The sequence below is a fragment of the Pelophylax lessonae genome (genome assembly GCF_965119305.1).
Source record: "Pelophylax lessonae genome assembly, chromosome: 2".
NCBI lineage: Eukaryota > Metazoa > Chordata > Amphibia > Anura > Ranidae > Pelophylax > Pelophylax lessonae.
Window position 1 is genome coordinate 565,753,767 of NC_138769.1, and position 14,878 is coordinate 565,768,644.

At 40.5% G+C, this 14,878-nt stretch overlaps 1 protein-coding gene across 1 annotated transcript in view; it reads right to left on the reverse strand.

The window, feature by feature from the left end:
• Nucleotides 1–14,878, reverse strand: part of TIMELESS (timeless circadian regulator) — a 135,122-nt gene that overhangs the window by 84,062 nt on the left and 36,182 nt on the right. Inside the window, exons 8-12 of the mRNA XM_082247164.1 lie at nt 13,372–13,459; nt 7,440–7,616; nt 4,983–5,200; nt 1,871–1,974; nt 1,568–1,737 (exon numbers count right to left, since the gene is read on the reverse strand). Of these exons, the coding sequence (XP_082103290.1) occupies nt 1,568–1,737; nt 1,871–1,974; nt 4,983–5,200; nt 7,440–7,616; nt 13,372–13,459 (757 nt within the window). The remainder of the gene's footprint in view (nt 1–1,567; nt 1,738–1,870; nt 1,975–4,982; nt 5,201–7,439; nt 7,617–13,371; nt 13,460–14,878) is intronic.

Sequence of the window (14,878 nt, forward strand, 5' to 3'; positions counted from 1 at the left end):
TGCTTACATACAATAAACCAAAAGTCCATCACAGTCCCATGAGAGCATCCAGAACCTGGTAAACATACCACAAGTGCACTAGTAAAACAAAGGGTGATAAGATGTCCTCCACCGATATCCCATCGTTTTAAGCCTCTCACCCACCCTTGAGGACCACCTGAATAAGAGAGGTACGCTGTGCTCAATTTAACCTTTGCCCCAAAAGGTGCATCTACAGTAGCCTCCTCGTATTTTAAAATTGTCAGGCCTGGAATGTTCCACTAAAAATGATGTCAGACCATGCAGCATAGAGGGGTAAAATAAACCTCACTGCACAGTATTTAAAACAGGTCTAGATTTATTAACCACTTTACCTCTGGCCACTGTGCCTCTACTGCGGCACAGTGGCTCGTTATCGTCCAGCGACGTAGACCTATGTCGCTGGACTCCTCCCCCTGTAGGCGGCACTCACGCTCCGCCGGAGGCGCGCTCCCGCTGTTTTCATTCACAATAAACGCTCTTTTTTTGTTTATAGCGCAAAAAAAAAAATCGCACAGGTGATCAAATACCACCAAAAGAAAGCTATCTTTGTGGGAAAAAAAGGACGTAAATTTTGTTTGGGTATGGCGTCGCACGACCATGCAATTGTCAGTTAAAGTCGCACAGCGCCGAATCGCAAAAAGTGGCCTGGACGTAAGACAGCAAAATCCTCCGGTGGTAAAGTGGTTAATGCATTAGAATACTCACAAACATTAAGGCAAGAGGTTTTGAGTGATGTGATTTTGGTGGAGGACATATTCTTACCACCCTTTGTGTTATTTAGTGCACTTGTGGTGCCTTTACCAGGTTCTGGATGCTCTCCTGGGACTGTATTGGACTTTTGGTTTATTGTATGAAAGCGCTGCATATGCATTTTTCTTATTTCTTTTATTTGTCACCAGCAAATTTTTGCTAGCAGCTTTCATTTTCATTTTGATCATTTGTTACTCTGAGCGCATTTTTATTGTATAAAAATAAAAGAAAGGCTAAAAAAGAAAATGCATGTAGCCACCACATCTAAGTAATGAATTAGTAAGCTTTAATCTAATAAAATGTTTGCTTTTGGGTTTAATACCGCTTTAAACAACCATGCAGGATCAGCGTTCAGAATTGACAGACTGGAGGCTCATAGTCTAAAATCGGGGAGATAAGACACTATCCTTGTAAGTTTTATTCTTTTGTGTTTCTCTCTGGCAGCAGTTTGTCCTCTTACCTCTCCTTTTATCTTCTCCCTCCCTAATCTCTCCTCCCTTGGCAGTCTGTGTCATTCCTGTGGTTTCCTCCTCCCCTCAGCAGCAGTATATATTTAGGCTTTTAGCTGATCTGCCTCTAGTGTGTCCCTGATTATCAGCACAATGCTGAGAACAGAGAGCAGGGTAAGACAGTGCCTCACTGGATTTTAAACAGTATAGGCACTTATTAATAATGTTTAACATAGCTTTACCTGAAAAGGGGGCCAGCCTGAAATGACCTATCAGGACTTAATTTTCTAACTAAATTTTTTTTTAAGTAGCATTCTAAAACTAGTTAAATTTCATGGTAGAATTACCTGGACCATTATGGTTCTCTTTCCTTTGCAAAACTTTTCCAACATCTTGAGAAACAAATGGGTTGTTTCTACCAAATCTTTTAGGAATGAACGTGGTTGTTTTGTTTCATCAAACTTTCTAAACAAGGCAAGAAATAGCTCTCTATATTCCATGACATAGAATATATTGTCTGCGGATACAAACACAAAAAAGACTTTTAGCAATACAATGTTTAGACTGTAAAACAAATATATCAACATACTATACTATATTTAGAAGAAGACATTGCGAATTAGGAGTCATCAAAGCTCAGTATAACTCACTTTTAATAACTTTGCTACTTTCTCGCACAGATTCATCCTTCGAATGATCCATTTCATTGATGGTAGTGATAAGTTCTTGATAAGCTTTTAGGGCAAGATGCATTCTACATTAACAAGACAGACAAAAAAACAGATTTAAAATACTGTTAAAAAGATGGCAATCAAGTCTGTTAGTATTCAGTTAAATGCTTCCAATCAGAGCTAAATATACAAGCCCGATTCCAAAAAAGTTGGGACATTGTACACATTGTGAATAAAAACAGAATGCAATGATGTGGAAGTTTCAAATTTCAATATTTTATTCAGAATACAACATAGATGACATATCAAATGTTTAAACTGAGAAAATGTATCATTTTAAGGGCAAAAGAAGTTGATTTTAAATTTCATGGCATCAACACTTCTCAAAAAAGTTGTGACAAGGCCAGGTTTACCACTGTGTGGCATCCACTCTTCTTTTTATAACAGTCTGCAAACGTCTGGGGACTGAGGAGACAAGTTGCTCAAGTTAAGGAATAGGAATGTTGTCCCATTCTTGTCTAATACAGGCTTCTAGTTGCTCAACTGTCTTAGGTCTTCTTTGTCGCATCTTCCTCTTTATGATGCGCCAAATGTTTTCTATGGGTGAAAGATCTGGACTGCAGGCAGCCATTTCAGTACCCGGATCCTTCTACGCAGCCATGATGTTATTAATGCATTATGTGGTCTGGCATTGTCATGTTGGAAAATGCAAGGTCTTCCCTGAAAGAGACGACGTCTGGATGGGAGCATATGTTGTTCTAGAACTTGGATATACCTTTCAGCATTGATGGTGACTTTCCAGATGTGTAAGCTGCCGATGTCACACGCACTCATGCAACCCCATACCATCAGAGATGCAGGCTTCTGAACTGAGCGCTGATAACAACTTGGGTTGTCCTTGTCCTCTTTAGTCTTGATGACATGGCGTCCCAGTTTTCCAAAAAGAACTTCAAATTTTCATTCATCTGACCACAAAACAGTTTTCCACTTAGCCACAGTCCATTTTAAATGAGCCTTGGTCCAGAGACTGGATCATGTTTAGATATGGCTTCTTTTTTGGCCTAGAGTTTTAGCTGGCAACGGTGAATGGCACGGTGGATTGTGTTCACCGACAATGTTTTCTGGAAGTATTCCTGAGCCCATGTTGTGATTTCCATTACAGTAGCATTCCTGTATGTGATGCAGTGCCGTCTAAGGGCCCAAAGATCACAGGCATCCAGTATGGTTTTCTGGCCTTGACCCTTATGCACAGAGTGTTCCAAATTCTCTGAATCTTTGGATGATATTATGCAATGTAGATGATGAGAACTTCAAACTCTTTGCAATTTTTCTCTGAGAAACTCCTTTCGGATATTGATATTTTTCGCCGCAGCTTTGGGGGAATTGATGATCCTCTGCCCATCTTGACTTCTGAGAGACACTGCCACGCTGAGAGGCTCGTTTTATACCCAATCATGTTGCCAGTTGACCTAATAAGTTGCAAATTGGTCCTCCAGCTGTTCCTTATATGTACACTTAACTTTTCCGGCCTCTTATTGCTACCTGTCCCAACTTTTTTGGAATGTGTAGCTCTCATGAAATCCAAAATGAGCCAATATTTGCCATGACATTTCAAAATGTCTCACTTTCAACATTTGATATGTTATCTATATTATATTGTGAATAAAATATAAGTTTATGAGATTTGTAAATTAGTCCATTCCTTTTTTACTCACAATTTGTACAGTGTCCCAACTTTTTTGTAATTATAAGTCAATACACACATTCAAACAATGAGCCCCGACTCACACTATAACCCACATGTGAAATCGCACAGGAACCACACAACATTCCTGTGCAATTCACATGCAATTTAGTGTGGTGTGATTTGAGCCCTTCCATTTTAAAAGGGCTCCAATTAGGCTGCATCGAACCAAAGAAGTGCAGGCCCCTTTTCTGGAGCTGCGCCACAACTGCACTACATAGTTTTTTTGTACCATACGGTCCAGTGAGGGCAAACCACGCTGGGTTTGGGATCCTTTTGGGGTGCTCGCTCTGTATTGACACCCACAGCGGATCGTAAACACGGTGAGTTTCCTGCACTGCATATGTGTGAACCTAGGCTAACCTCTAAAAACCTCCAAGAAAAAAAAAAAAAAAGACACCACTCTCCTGCTCTTAGAGATGGGCCTCACAAAAGGTGTCGCCCTCTAAAAATGACACACATGGCATTAAACAAAACATCAATTAAAAAAAGTCCTTTTTGTTAAAATTAGGACATTGAAAAAAAAAAAAAAAAAACACTTCAGCACTGTACACAAAGTGACCAAACAACATATAAAATTAAAAACCATACTTATCCTGCCTCAGACTAACAACTTTTATTTTCTCCATCAGCTTATCCCCAACAGTTATTACCTTTTGTATCACTTGACCTTCCCTTTTAGATTATAAGCTCTAACGAGCCGGGCCCTCGGATTTCTCCTTTATTGAATTAGATTGTAACTGTAGTGTCCGCCCTCACATTGTAAAGCGCTGTTCAAACTGTTGGAGCTATATAAATCCTGTTTAATCATAACAATAACTAGGGTTTCAGAAATGTGCATTGTCCCTGGCCACATGTGAATTGTCATGAGCATTCTGATAAGTAACCAATAAAAATGCCAGGAAAGAGCAACCATAAAAACATATTGTACATACACATGTATAACATGGGACAAACAGGCAGACATGCAATCAAAAGTGTTGGATAGCAGTGGTGGTCTTCTTTCTGCAACAGAACAAAGACTGGAGTCACTACCCACCAGAAACACGAGTATTCTCTTCTTTTACAGGGTACCCTGGTCTGAATCCTTCAGTTAGCCACAGAGTGGCTTTAAGATAAACACTGTAATAATAACTTAAAATATGGGATCACTGGAAATACAACATATTAACCCCCCCCCCCCCCCCCAATTTTTTTTTATAACTATTCTACTAGCAGTTTGTACATTTCTCTTACCTTCAAAAACTAAACAGAACATTGTTGACAAGACTTCTGCCTTGACTGAGTGCATTTGACTACTGGCAACATACTAGTCATTGAAAAATTGAAAAACAAAAGGAATCCTACCTGCGCGCCCAGGAGGTAGCCTCTTTCTTGTCTGTCAACATCATTTCATAATAGTTGGTGAGGTTTTGCTCTATGAAATGGAATGTTCTTACACTAACTGTTTCAGATACAAGTTCTGGTCGAAAACGGAAAATTCTATTGAAGCCCATAAAGAAAGCCATCGACCACAAGTAATAGGTTTCATCATGCTGCTGAGCCTTCTCCCGAATTAGGTGATCCTATAGGAGGAGATCCCAACAAATCATACAATGAATGTCTGACTACGCTTCTTTGTCCAGCTACTTCTATTTTATGCACAGTTGAATTAGTGGTTAGCACTGTGCCCTTATGACACTGAAGTCCTGGGTTCAAATCCCAAAACCCAAAGTGGAGATTGTTATGATGGTCCCCTATTGGTGTAGCGTTCCCTTTTGGCTCTGGTTTCTGCTCACAACCCAAGAATATACCAGTTGGTTTACAGAGACCTGTAATTTTCATCCTAAAATGACTATTTTTCTGAATTACATAGAACATGTATTGGGAAAAGGCATGCAAGAACTCTCTACATGTTCTGTGCCAATGAGTAATTCAAATGGAAAACAGAGGAACCCCACAAGAAAAAGCAAATTAGCATTTTGATAAAGAAATCTTCAACAGCCCCAACATTTCTCTTGTAAAGTAAGCTTGTTATTAAAACTGTGGACTGCCAATGCTGAACTCAATGCAAAATGCTAGCTGCCAGGCTAGTATACAAACGTTGGGTCTTAATGTGATAAACCAACACTAAGTGGCACATATATATGAAGTGGAAGGAAAATGATTTTCAAATTAAAAAAAAAAAAAAATAATTCTGAAAAGTGTGGCGTGCATTTGTTTTCAGGCTCCTTTACTCTGATACCCGCTAACTAAAATCTAGTTGGTAACTAGAGCCCCTGTGTGTAATTTAATCTCTGTATAAATACAGCTGTTCTGTGAAGCCCTCAGAGGTTTGTCAGAGAATCTTAGTGAACAAACAGCATCATGTAGGCCAAGGACTACACCAGACAGGTCAGGGATAAAGTTGTGGAGAAGTTTAAAGCAGGGTTAGGTTATAAAAAAATATCCCTAGCTTTGAACATCTCACAGAGCACTGTTCAATCCATCATCCAAAAATGGAAAAAAGAGTATGGCACAACTGCAAACCTCCCAAGACATGGCCGTCCACCTAAAACGGACAGGTCAGGCAAGGAGAGCATTAATCAGAGAAGCGGCCCATGACTGACAAGAAGAAAGCCATAGTTGAAAGAAAGCCATAAGAAGTCCTGTTTGCAGTTTGCAAGAAGCCATGTAGGGGACACAGCAAACGTGGAAGGCGGTACTCTGGTCAGATGATACCAACATTTTAATTTTTGGCCTAAAAGCAAATCGCTATGTGTGGCAGAATACTAACACTGCACATCACCCTGAACACATCATCCCCGCTGAGAAACATGGTAGTGGCAGCATCATGTTGTGGGGATGCTTTTCTTTAGCAGGGACAGGAAAGCTGGTCAGAGTTGATGGGAAGATGGATGGAGCCAAATACAGGGCAATCATAGAATAAAACCGGTTAGAGTCTACAAGACTTGAGACTGGGACGGAGGTTCACCTTCCAGCAGGACAACGACCCTAAACATACAGCCAGAGCTACAATGGAATATTTTAGATCAAAGCATATTCATTTGTTAGAATGGCACAGTAAAAGTCCAGACCAAAATCGCATTGAGAATCTGTGGCAAGACTTGAAAATTGCTGTTCACAGACACTTTTCATCCAATCTGACAGAGCTTGAGCTATTTTGCAAGGAAAAAATGGGTAACATTTCACTCTCTAGATGTGCAAAGCTGGTAGAGACATACCCAAAAAGACTTGCAGCTGTAATTGCAGTGAGATGTGGTTCTACAAAGTATTGACTCAGGGGGCTGAATAAAAATGCACACCGCACTTTCCAGATATTTGTAAAAAAGTTTGAAAACCATTAATTTCTTTCCATTTCACAATTATATGCCACTTTGTGTTGGTCTATCACATAAAATCCCAATAAAATACATTCATGTTTTTGGTTGTAACATGACAAAATGTGGAAAATTTCAAGGGGTATGAATACTTTTTCAGGACACTGTAGCTGTTGTTCTAGGTCATTGACACGTTTTTGAATGAAGGTCAGGACCAGAAGTGCCAAGCAAACAGCATTTTCAAGAGAGCTCAGCAGTGGCAGCACCCATGTTTATCTCATGACATCTCCTTTAACTCACACCCATATTCTCTTTTCTGTATCTAAGTAGTAATAAAAAAAAGATGAAAAATTATTTTGGGTTAATAGGAATGGTAGCTATATTTGCTATCACTGATTGACTAACTATATTGTGGCTCGACACTTGCCATATAGAAATTAGGTCCCAAATAAACACACCCCAGAAAAGTAATAGGATGATACCACCCAAGATAGTCATTGCTCACCTTCACAATGTACATAAGCCTGTTATAACAGTTTTCCAGGAAATCAATGCAAAACTCCTTGAGGAAGAGACGCACATTGAGGGCAGACCGGTGGCGGACCTCTGTATCCTTGGCTTGTAGCTTTCTTTTAGGGACTCTTCTTACTTCTTTTCCAAGATCATGAGTATAATTTTTGAACTGTCAAAAATGCAGCAACACCATTACATGCTATACATTTTTTAGTTAATAAAGTTTATTACACAACAGAAAAAGAGGAACCTTAGTCTGTTTTTTTTTCCTTTGAAAGAGATCAGCTTAAAGTTTATGTCAACTATCACCTTGTAAAACAACCCATTCAGTTTAACCACTTTAAGACTGGAAGGATTTACCCCCTTCCTGAATAGGCCCTATTTTGCGATTCGGCACTGCGTTAATTTACAGACAATTGTGCGGTCATGTGACACTGTGCCCAAAAAAAAATTGATGTCCTTTTTTTCCCCACAAATAAAGCTTTCTTTTGGTGGTATTTCATCACCTGTGCGATTTTTATTTTTTGCGCTATAAACAAAAAAAAGAGCGACAATTTTGAAAAAAAAAAAAAAAAACAATATTTTTCACATTCTGCTATATGACATTCTCCAAACAAAAAAAAAAAAAATAATGTAAAAATCAAAATTTTAACATTTTAGGCCAATTTGATTTCTGCTACATATTTTTGGTAAAAAAAAAAAAAAAAATTGCAATAAGCGTATTTTGATTGGTTTGCACAAAAGTTATCGTGTCTACTAACTATGGAAAAAATTTATGTCATTTTTATGTTTTTTTTTTTAAACTAGTAATGGCAGCAATCTGCGTTTTTTTTGCGGGACTGCGACATTGTGGTGGACAGATCGGACCCCTGACATTTTTGACACTTTTGGGGGGACTGGTGACATTACTACAGTAATCAGTGCTAAAAATATGCACGGTTACTGTAATAATGACATTGGCAAGGAAGGAGTTAACATTATGGGTGATCAAGGGGTTAAATGTGAGCCTAGGGGAGTGATTCTAACTGTGGGGGGGCGTGGCTTCTGAAATGACCATAGAGACATGTGATCCTATATAGAAGGATCACAGGGGCTCTATGATCATTCCAGGGAGAAGAACGGTCAGCTGTATTTACAGGATGCAGGCGGTCGTAAACTGGTAAAAATAGAAATGAAAGGCAAAACATTTTTGGATAGATAAAATTTAAAAAAAAAAAAAAAAAAAATTTTAGAAAACCACATTATAAATACAATTTTTTCTGTTTCAATCCTTTTTATTAATTGTTTTGAAAAGAACAAAAGGGAAAAGATCCCTTGGCAGAGTAGTGAACAATCCTCACGTGCTCTTAACTAGGCATGTGACGATATCAGATTTCCATGCTGCGATTAATTGATTAGGGTTTTGTCACGGTATACGGTATTATCACGGTATTCAATTATTAAACTTAAATTATTAAATTTCTACCTCACTTCAATTTCATTGCTGAATTTAGGGACTTTGGTTCACTTTTGCACATAATTATATAGTCAGTCAGTACAGACTCTGTGAACCAGGCCTAAAATAAGCCATCAAGCAGTGTCTGGCCTACCTGGTGATGACTGGTCCTGGCGCTCTGATCCGATGGCCTGGTCATTAGGGGCTAAATCCTTGTGACCCAGAAGTGGTTAAACCTGCAGGAGGAGCGGTGTTTTTATTTGTAAATTACTTTTCACATGCTTTAGGCCTGGTTCACATGTATGCGGGTTGGCGGCCCACATTTGCACAGGCATAGCAGCCCATTGATTTGAACGGGCTGCTATGCCCTCATTTTACGCAGAAAAAAGGTGCATGCAGCATTTTAAAAAAATGCAGTGGCCTTTAAATCCATCCTACTTCTGCACCATGCGACTTACCTGCAGTTCCTGCTCTGGCAAGCTTTCTGCATATTAAATACATGGGCCCAGCATTTAAAAACAGTTTGCGTGTGCAGGAACTGCAAGTAAGTCGCATGGTGCAAAAGCAGGATGGGGTTCACCGCCACTGCATTTTTTAAAATTCTGCATGCGGCTTTTTTCAGCTGAAAACCCAGGCATAGCAGCCCAACCCCATTCAAATCAATGGGCTGCTATCCCTATCCCTGTGCAGATATGGGCCGCTAACCCACATACATGTGAACCGCTAACCCACATACATGTGAACCGCCAACCCGCATACATGTGAACCGCTAACCCGCATACATGTGAACCGCTAACCTGCATACATGTGAACCAGGCCTAAACCAATAGTAAAGTAATTTACAAATAAAAACACCGCTCCTCCTGCAGGTTTAACCACTTCTGGGCCGCAAGGATTTGCCCCCTTAATGACCAGGCCATCGGATTGGAGCGCCAGGACCAGTCATCACCAGGTAGGCCAGACACTGCTTGATGGCTATATAATAATGTAATGTGGGCTGCTATGCCTGTGCATCTATATATATATATATATATATATATATATATATATATATATATATATATATATATATATGCTGCTATGCCCGTGTATGGATTTCTATCTATCTATCTATATCTCCATCTATCTGTATATCTATCTCTCCATCTATCTGTCTATCTATCTCTCCATCTATCTGTCTATCTATCTCTCCATCTATCTGTCTATCTATCTCTCCATCTATCTGTCTATCTATCTCTCCATCTATCTGTCTATCTATCTCTCCATCTATCTGTCTATCTAGTGACAGTGTATGGTAAAAGTACTTGCAGACACTTGTAGAAGGCAGGTGTTGTAAAATTTTGTCGGACCCGTGAAAAAAAATCGGACCTCGTCACTTCCGGTGACAGAGCATCACAATACAGCTGATGGGAGTCGTCCGTGCGCATGCGCAGAAGACATTTTTCAAGGTTTGGAAAAATTATAACAGAGAGCGGACAGCTGATTGAGAGAAGGCGGGGCTGAGGTGCGACGGAGGACACCGCCGCGTCATCGAGACATTAGGGAGGGAGGCACATATGCAGAGCTGGCGGAGAAGGCGGGACGGAGGTGCGGCCGTGTAATATATGCAGGGCTTAAGCGACTCCTTGTTTTATTCTCTTTAGTAATTATCGTATTATTTATCCTTCGGATTTCATTACATTTAGTATTTCTATAATACAAAATAAGAAATACTAAATGTAATGAAATCCTAAGGATAAATAATACGATAATTACTAAAGATAATAAAACAAGGAGTCGCTAAAGTCCTGCATTTATTACACGGCCGCACCTCCGTCCCGCCTCCTCTATTCAGCTCTGCAGATGACGCGGCGGTGTCTTCCGTCCCACCTCAGCCCCGCCTTCTCTCATTCAACTGCCCGCTATGTGTTATAAGTTTACCAAACCAAGATAATGTCTTGTGCGCATGCGCACTTGAGACTCCCATAACCGGAAGTGACGAGGTCCGATTTTTTCACGGGTCCGAGAAAATTTTAGAACACAGGCACTGTGTCTCTCACTGTGTCTCTCTGAGCCCGGGAAGGAAGCATGTGGGTATGTGCTGAGTGGGAGCAGTCTGATTGGTTACAGGGAGGAGCCAAGTCTCTCACTCTAGGATCATATTACCAGAGCTGTTTTCTATTGAGTGAGCGAACTGCTGAGTGAAGAATGAGTCATCCAAATGTATCAATTCACAAGTCAGACTGAGGAGCAGAGAAAATCGGTATTTTAAAAATGCCACAATAACAATACCGTGGGTATGCAATACCGCGTTATATAGAATTACCGAAAACCGGCATATGTCTACTCTTAACATGCAATAATAGTGGCACATAAGCACGGGAAGGGGAGAGACCGAAAGAAAACCGTGGCAATCGGGTTAGGTCTTCCATGAGACCCCCACGGAAATACAAACTCATATAAAAAGGAAGAACAAGTATCCGGCTATAAACTGCATATAGATTGTCAAAGACATCATGAACTCTATGAGGCAGCCATCTAGCTGACCACCTAGCTAATGATATTTATGCAAAGCTTAAGGACCATGATATCAAAACGTCACTAAAGCGTAACTGCTGTAAATTGTTCTACGCAATGATAGAACTTTTAACCTGAAGTATATGATTTCTAAGGCTCTTCCCACTGCCAGAAACCATAACTGTCCCATATGGGGGATCCCATTCCCCCAAATATGCACAGAAGTATCTTAAGTAAGAGACAAGAAGGCAGTAGAGACATAATGGTTGGCAAGAAACTACCTTTTTTCCATTTTTTATAAGTGATCACATTTCCTATGTTTTTGGCTGCAAAACAGCTGGGGGAGTAGAAGCAGCAGTACACGAAGCTTCCTAATGAATGGCTGTGCAGCAGGGGCGCGTGATCATCAGAGGAGAGCAGGCTGAGTTACTAGCATAGCTAGAGAACTGACCATGATGTGTTCTCCTGCTTAGTCTGATCAGTTTTCATTAGGAAAGTAGAGGGACTGACAGGAACCCCAGGAATGTCACACACAGGAAGCAATACAAAGAACTGGATACTTGCTCATACAAGTACATGGTACAACAGGCACATATCATGAATATGAAGTGTTGGGGTAACAAACGCTTCAATGTAAACCCCCTTTTAAACTCTGTTACTATATTAAATCTGTTTCTAATTATAGATTTTAATCTATAATTACAGGTTTTAATCATCTATGTATAATGTGGGCAGCACTTTGTGGCCTCCAACGTCACAGTTGATTGAAAACAGACAGTCTTCAATAAACGAAAGCCACTACATTGCACTGTCCTGGGAGCTGGGTCAGTTTTTTTTTTAAATCTATGGTATGGAAATCCGTAAGTCTTACGTAAAAGAAATACAGTAATGTGATTTGTTAATGCTGATGTGACCTCCTGATTCGTGTAAAGCATTATTTATAAAGTAAAACCTTAACGGTTTGAAAAGTATATAAGTTAACAATTTTGCTGAAGCACAGACACTTTGGGGTTGATTTACTTAAACTGGAGTGTGCAAAATCTGGTACAGCTGTAAATGGTAGCCAATCCGCTTCTAATTTCAGCTTGTTCAATTAAAAAAAATCTGGAAGCTAATTGGTTTCTATGCAGAGCTTCACTCGTTTTCTCACTCTCCAGCATTAGCAAATCATACCCCCCTTTGTGCCATCTGCAAGTACCTTGTTTAATATTCAGATTCATTTTTGTCTCCTTGTGGAGCCCTTGATGTTAGGCCCAGGATGTGCACAGAACATTAATGTCCACCCAAGCTGGCATTAAGACCTACTTCATCCTTCACACATCATTTCAGTGCCAGTCAAAGTTGACTGGCACTGAAGAAGAAAAAACAAACGCCAGAAGTCAAGGCCTTAGCCAAATCCTGGGCATATAGGATTTAAAGGCTCAAAAAGGAGACAGAAATAATGTAAAGATTAAAGCAGTTACTTGTAGAACTCCTTGCACACTAGGCAGTTTGTCTCTGTTCCTCCCATTCTAGTGTGTGGGAGCACCAGCCCTGCTGCCTGAAGCCTGTCAAAGTCTATGGCAGGCCGGAGAACTCATGTGAAAATACCTGCTTTCTGAGCATAGGTCCCTGAATGCATACGGAGTTAAACACGAATACCACTTAGTACAGCTTTCAGTCCTGTCCAGCCACAGGGTACTTCAGCCTACCACACCTGGGGGAAGGGGGGGGGGGGTGGCTGGCCACCCTTGGATTGTTTCTCTTCCCCCCGGGGAATTAGTCATTTCAACAATTTAGCATTATTTCTAAAGTTGGGTAAATTTTAGGTCCTGATAATTTCACGTTCAGCTGTAAAATTAGGGGACAAAAAGCAGGAAAAAGAAAATCAAAAAGTGTAGGATAGTGTAAATAAAAGTCACCTATAGTTTTAGCTTTCAAGGTGTACTACTTTCCACAGATTACAGGAAAAGTGTAGAGTTTAGAAGCAAAAATGGTCCAAGTTGACACTTACATTGTGAAGTCCCTTGTGGTATATGATATCTTTATCCCCAATTGACTTCAAACCCTGAATAATGTAGGAACCTCCAAATCGTGAATGCCTGTGAACAGAAAACAAACTTTTAATGCTGTTGCCACATTGGTCAGATCTCAACCACGAAGATATGTGGACCCTGTAGCACATCTGTCTAAAAGCATCACTTTACTGCCTCCATAAAATACAGTTATAGAAATCATCCTACTAACATGTACCATACAAATCTATTATTGCCTTTATGAATATGGAGAGGTCATTGGGCCCATTAAAACTAATAAAATGCATATGAGGTAAATAACTGACTTGTCAGCACTTACAAAGACAACCACAAACATGCACAAACATAGTTTTATGCATTAATGTGTTTGCTCATTTATCCTGCTAAAAAGGAATTTTGATTCTTGTGCTTTTGATAAATGAGCTTAGACAGATCAAATGTACAATGGCGTCGCTATGGGGGTGCGGACCGCACCCTGGTGACACCCGCCAGAGGGGTGACACCCAGGGCCAGCCACCAGATTGCCTTCGCCAGTCACTAATCCAGCAGAGCGAAACAGGAGGCAGAATGGGAGAGAGAAACCAGTAGTGCTAAATAAACAGTGGGAGTTGCCGGAGGTTACTTTGGAAGTTAAGCAGTAGGTAATTCTAGCAAGATGGTCCTAGCAACCAATCACCTGCTGGTTAAATTGGAAAGTTAACTGTGGCAGCTCTGGCTGTCCATTCAGTGCTGCTGTTTTTCTCTCTTATTCTCCTGCTGCTGTGTATCTCTCACTGCATGCTGGAATAAGGTAGGAAGGGGCAAAGCTGCAGGAGTAGGGGCTGTGTAATGTAAAGGGGTCCAGAGGTGTGTTTGGGGGGGGCTGTGTAATGTAAAGGGGTCCAGGGATGTGGGGGGGCTGCGTAATGTAAAGGGGACCAGAGGTACGGATGCTGTGCAATGTAAAGGGATCCAAAGGTACGGGGAATGTGTAATGTAAAGTGGTATGGGGGCTGTGTAATGTAAACGGGTCCAGAGGTATGGAGGCTGTGTAATGTAAATGGGTCCAGAGGTACAGGAGAATGTGTAATGTAAAGGGAGCCAGAGGTACAGGGGCTGTGTAATGTAAAGGGAACCAGAGGTACGGGGGCTGCGTAATGTAAAGGGAACCAGAGGTACGGGGGCTGTGTAATGTAAAGGGGGTTTGCTACATTTTACCTGCAGTAATAGCTGCAGGCCTATAGATTTCTATTAGTTTGAGCGTTTTTTTTTTTTTTTGCATTTTCTGAAAGCGCACCAAAAGTCCCGGATGCTGCATCTTTGGCACACTTTCAAAAAGCGGGAAAATCTTTTTTTTTTTTTCTTTCTTTTTGTTGGGGGGGGGGGGGGGGGTGGGAAACCATGTTTTACTGGACCAGATGACACCAACCCTAATGACGTCACTGCAAATGTCCTTCAGCAAAAGGCAAAACCCAACTACATACCAATTGAAAGATTTTTTATCAA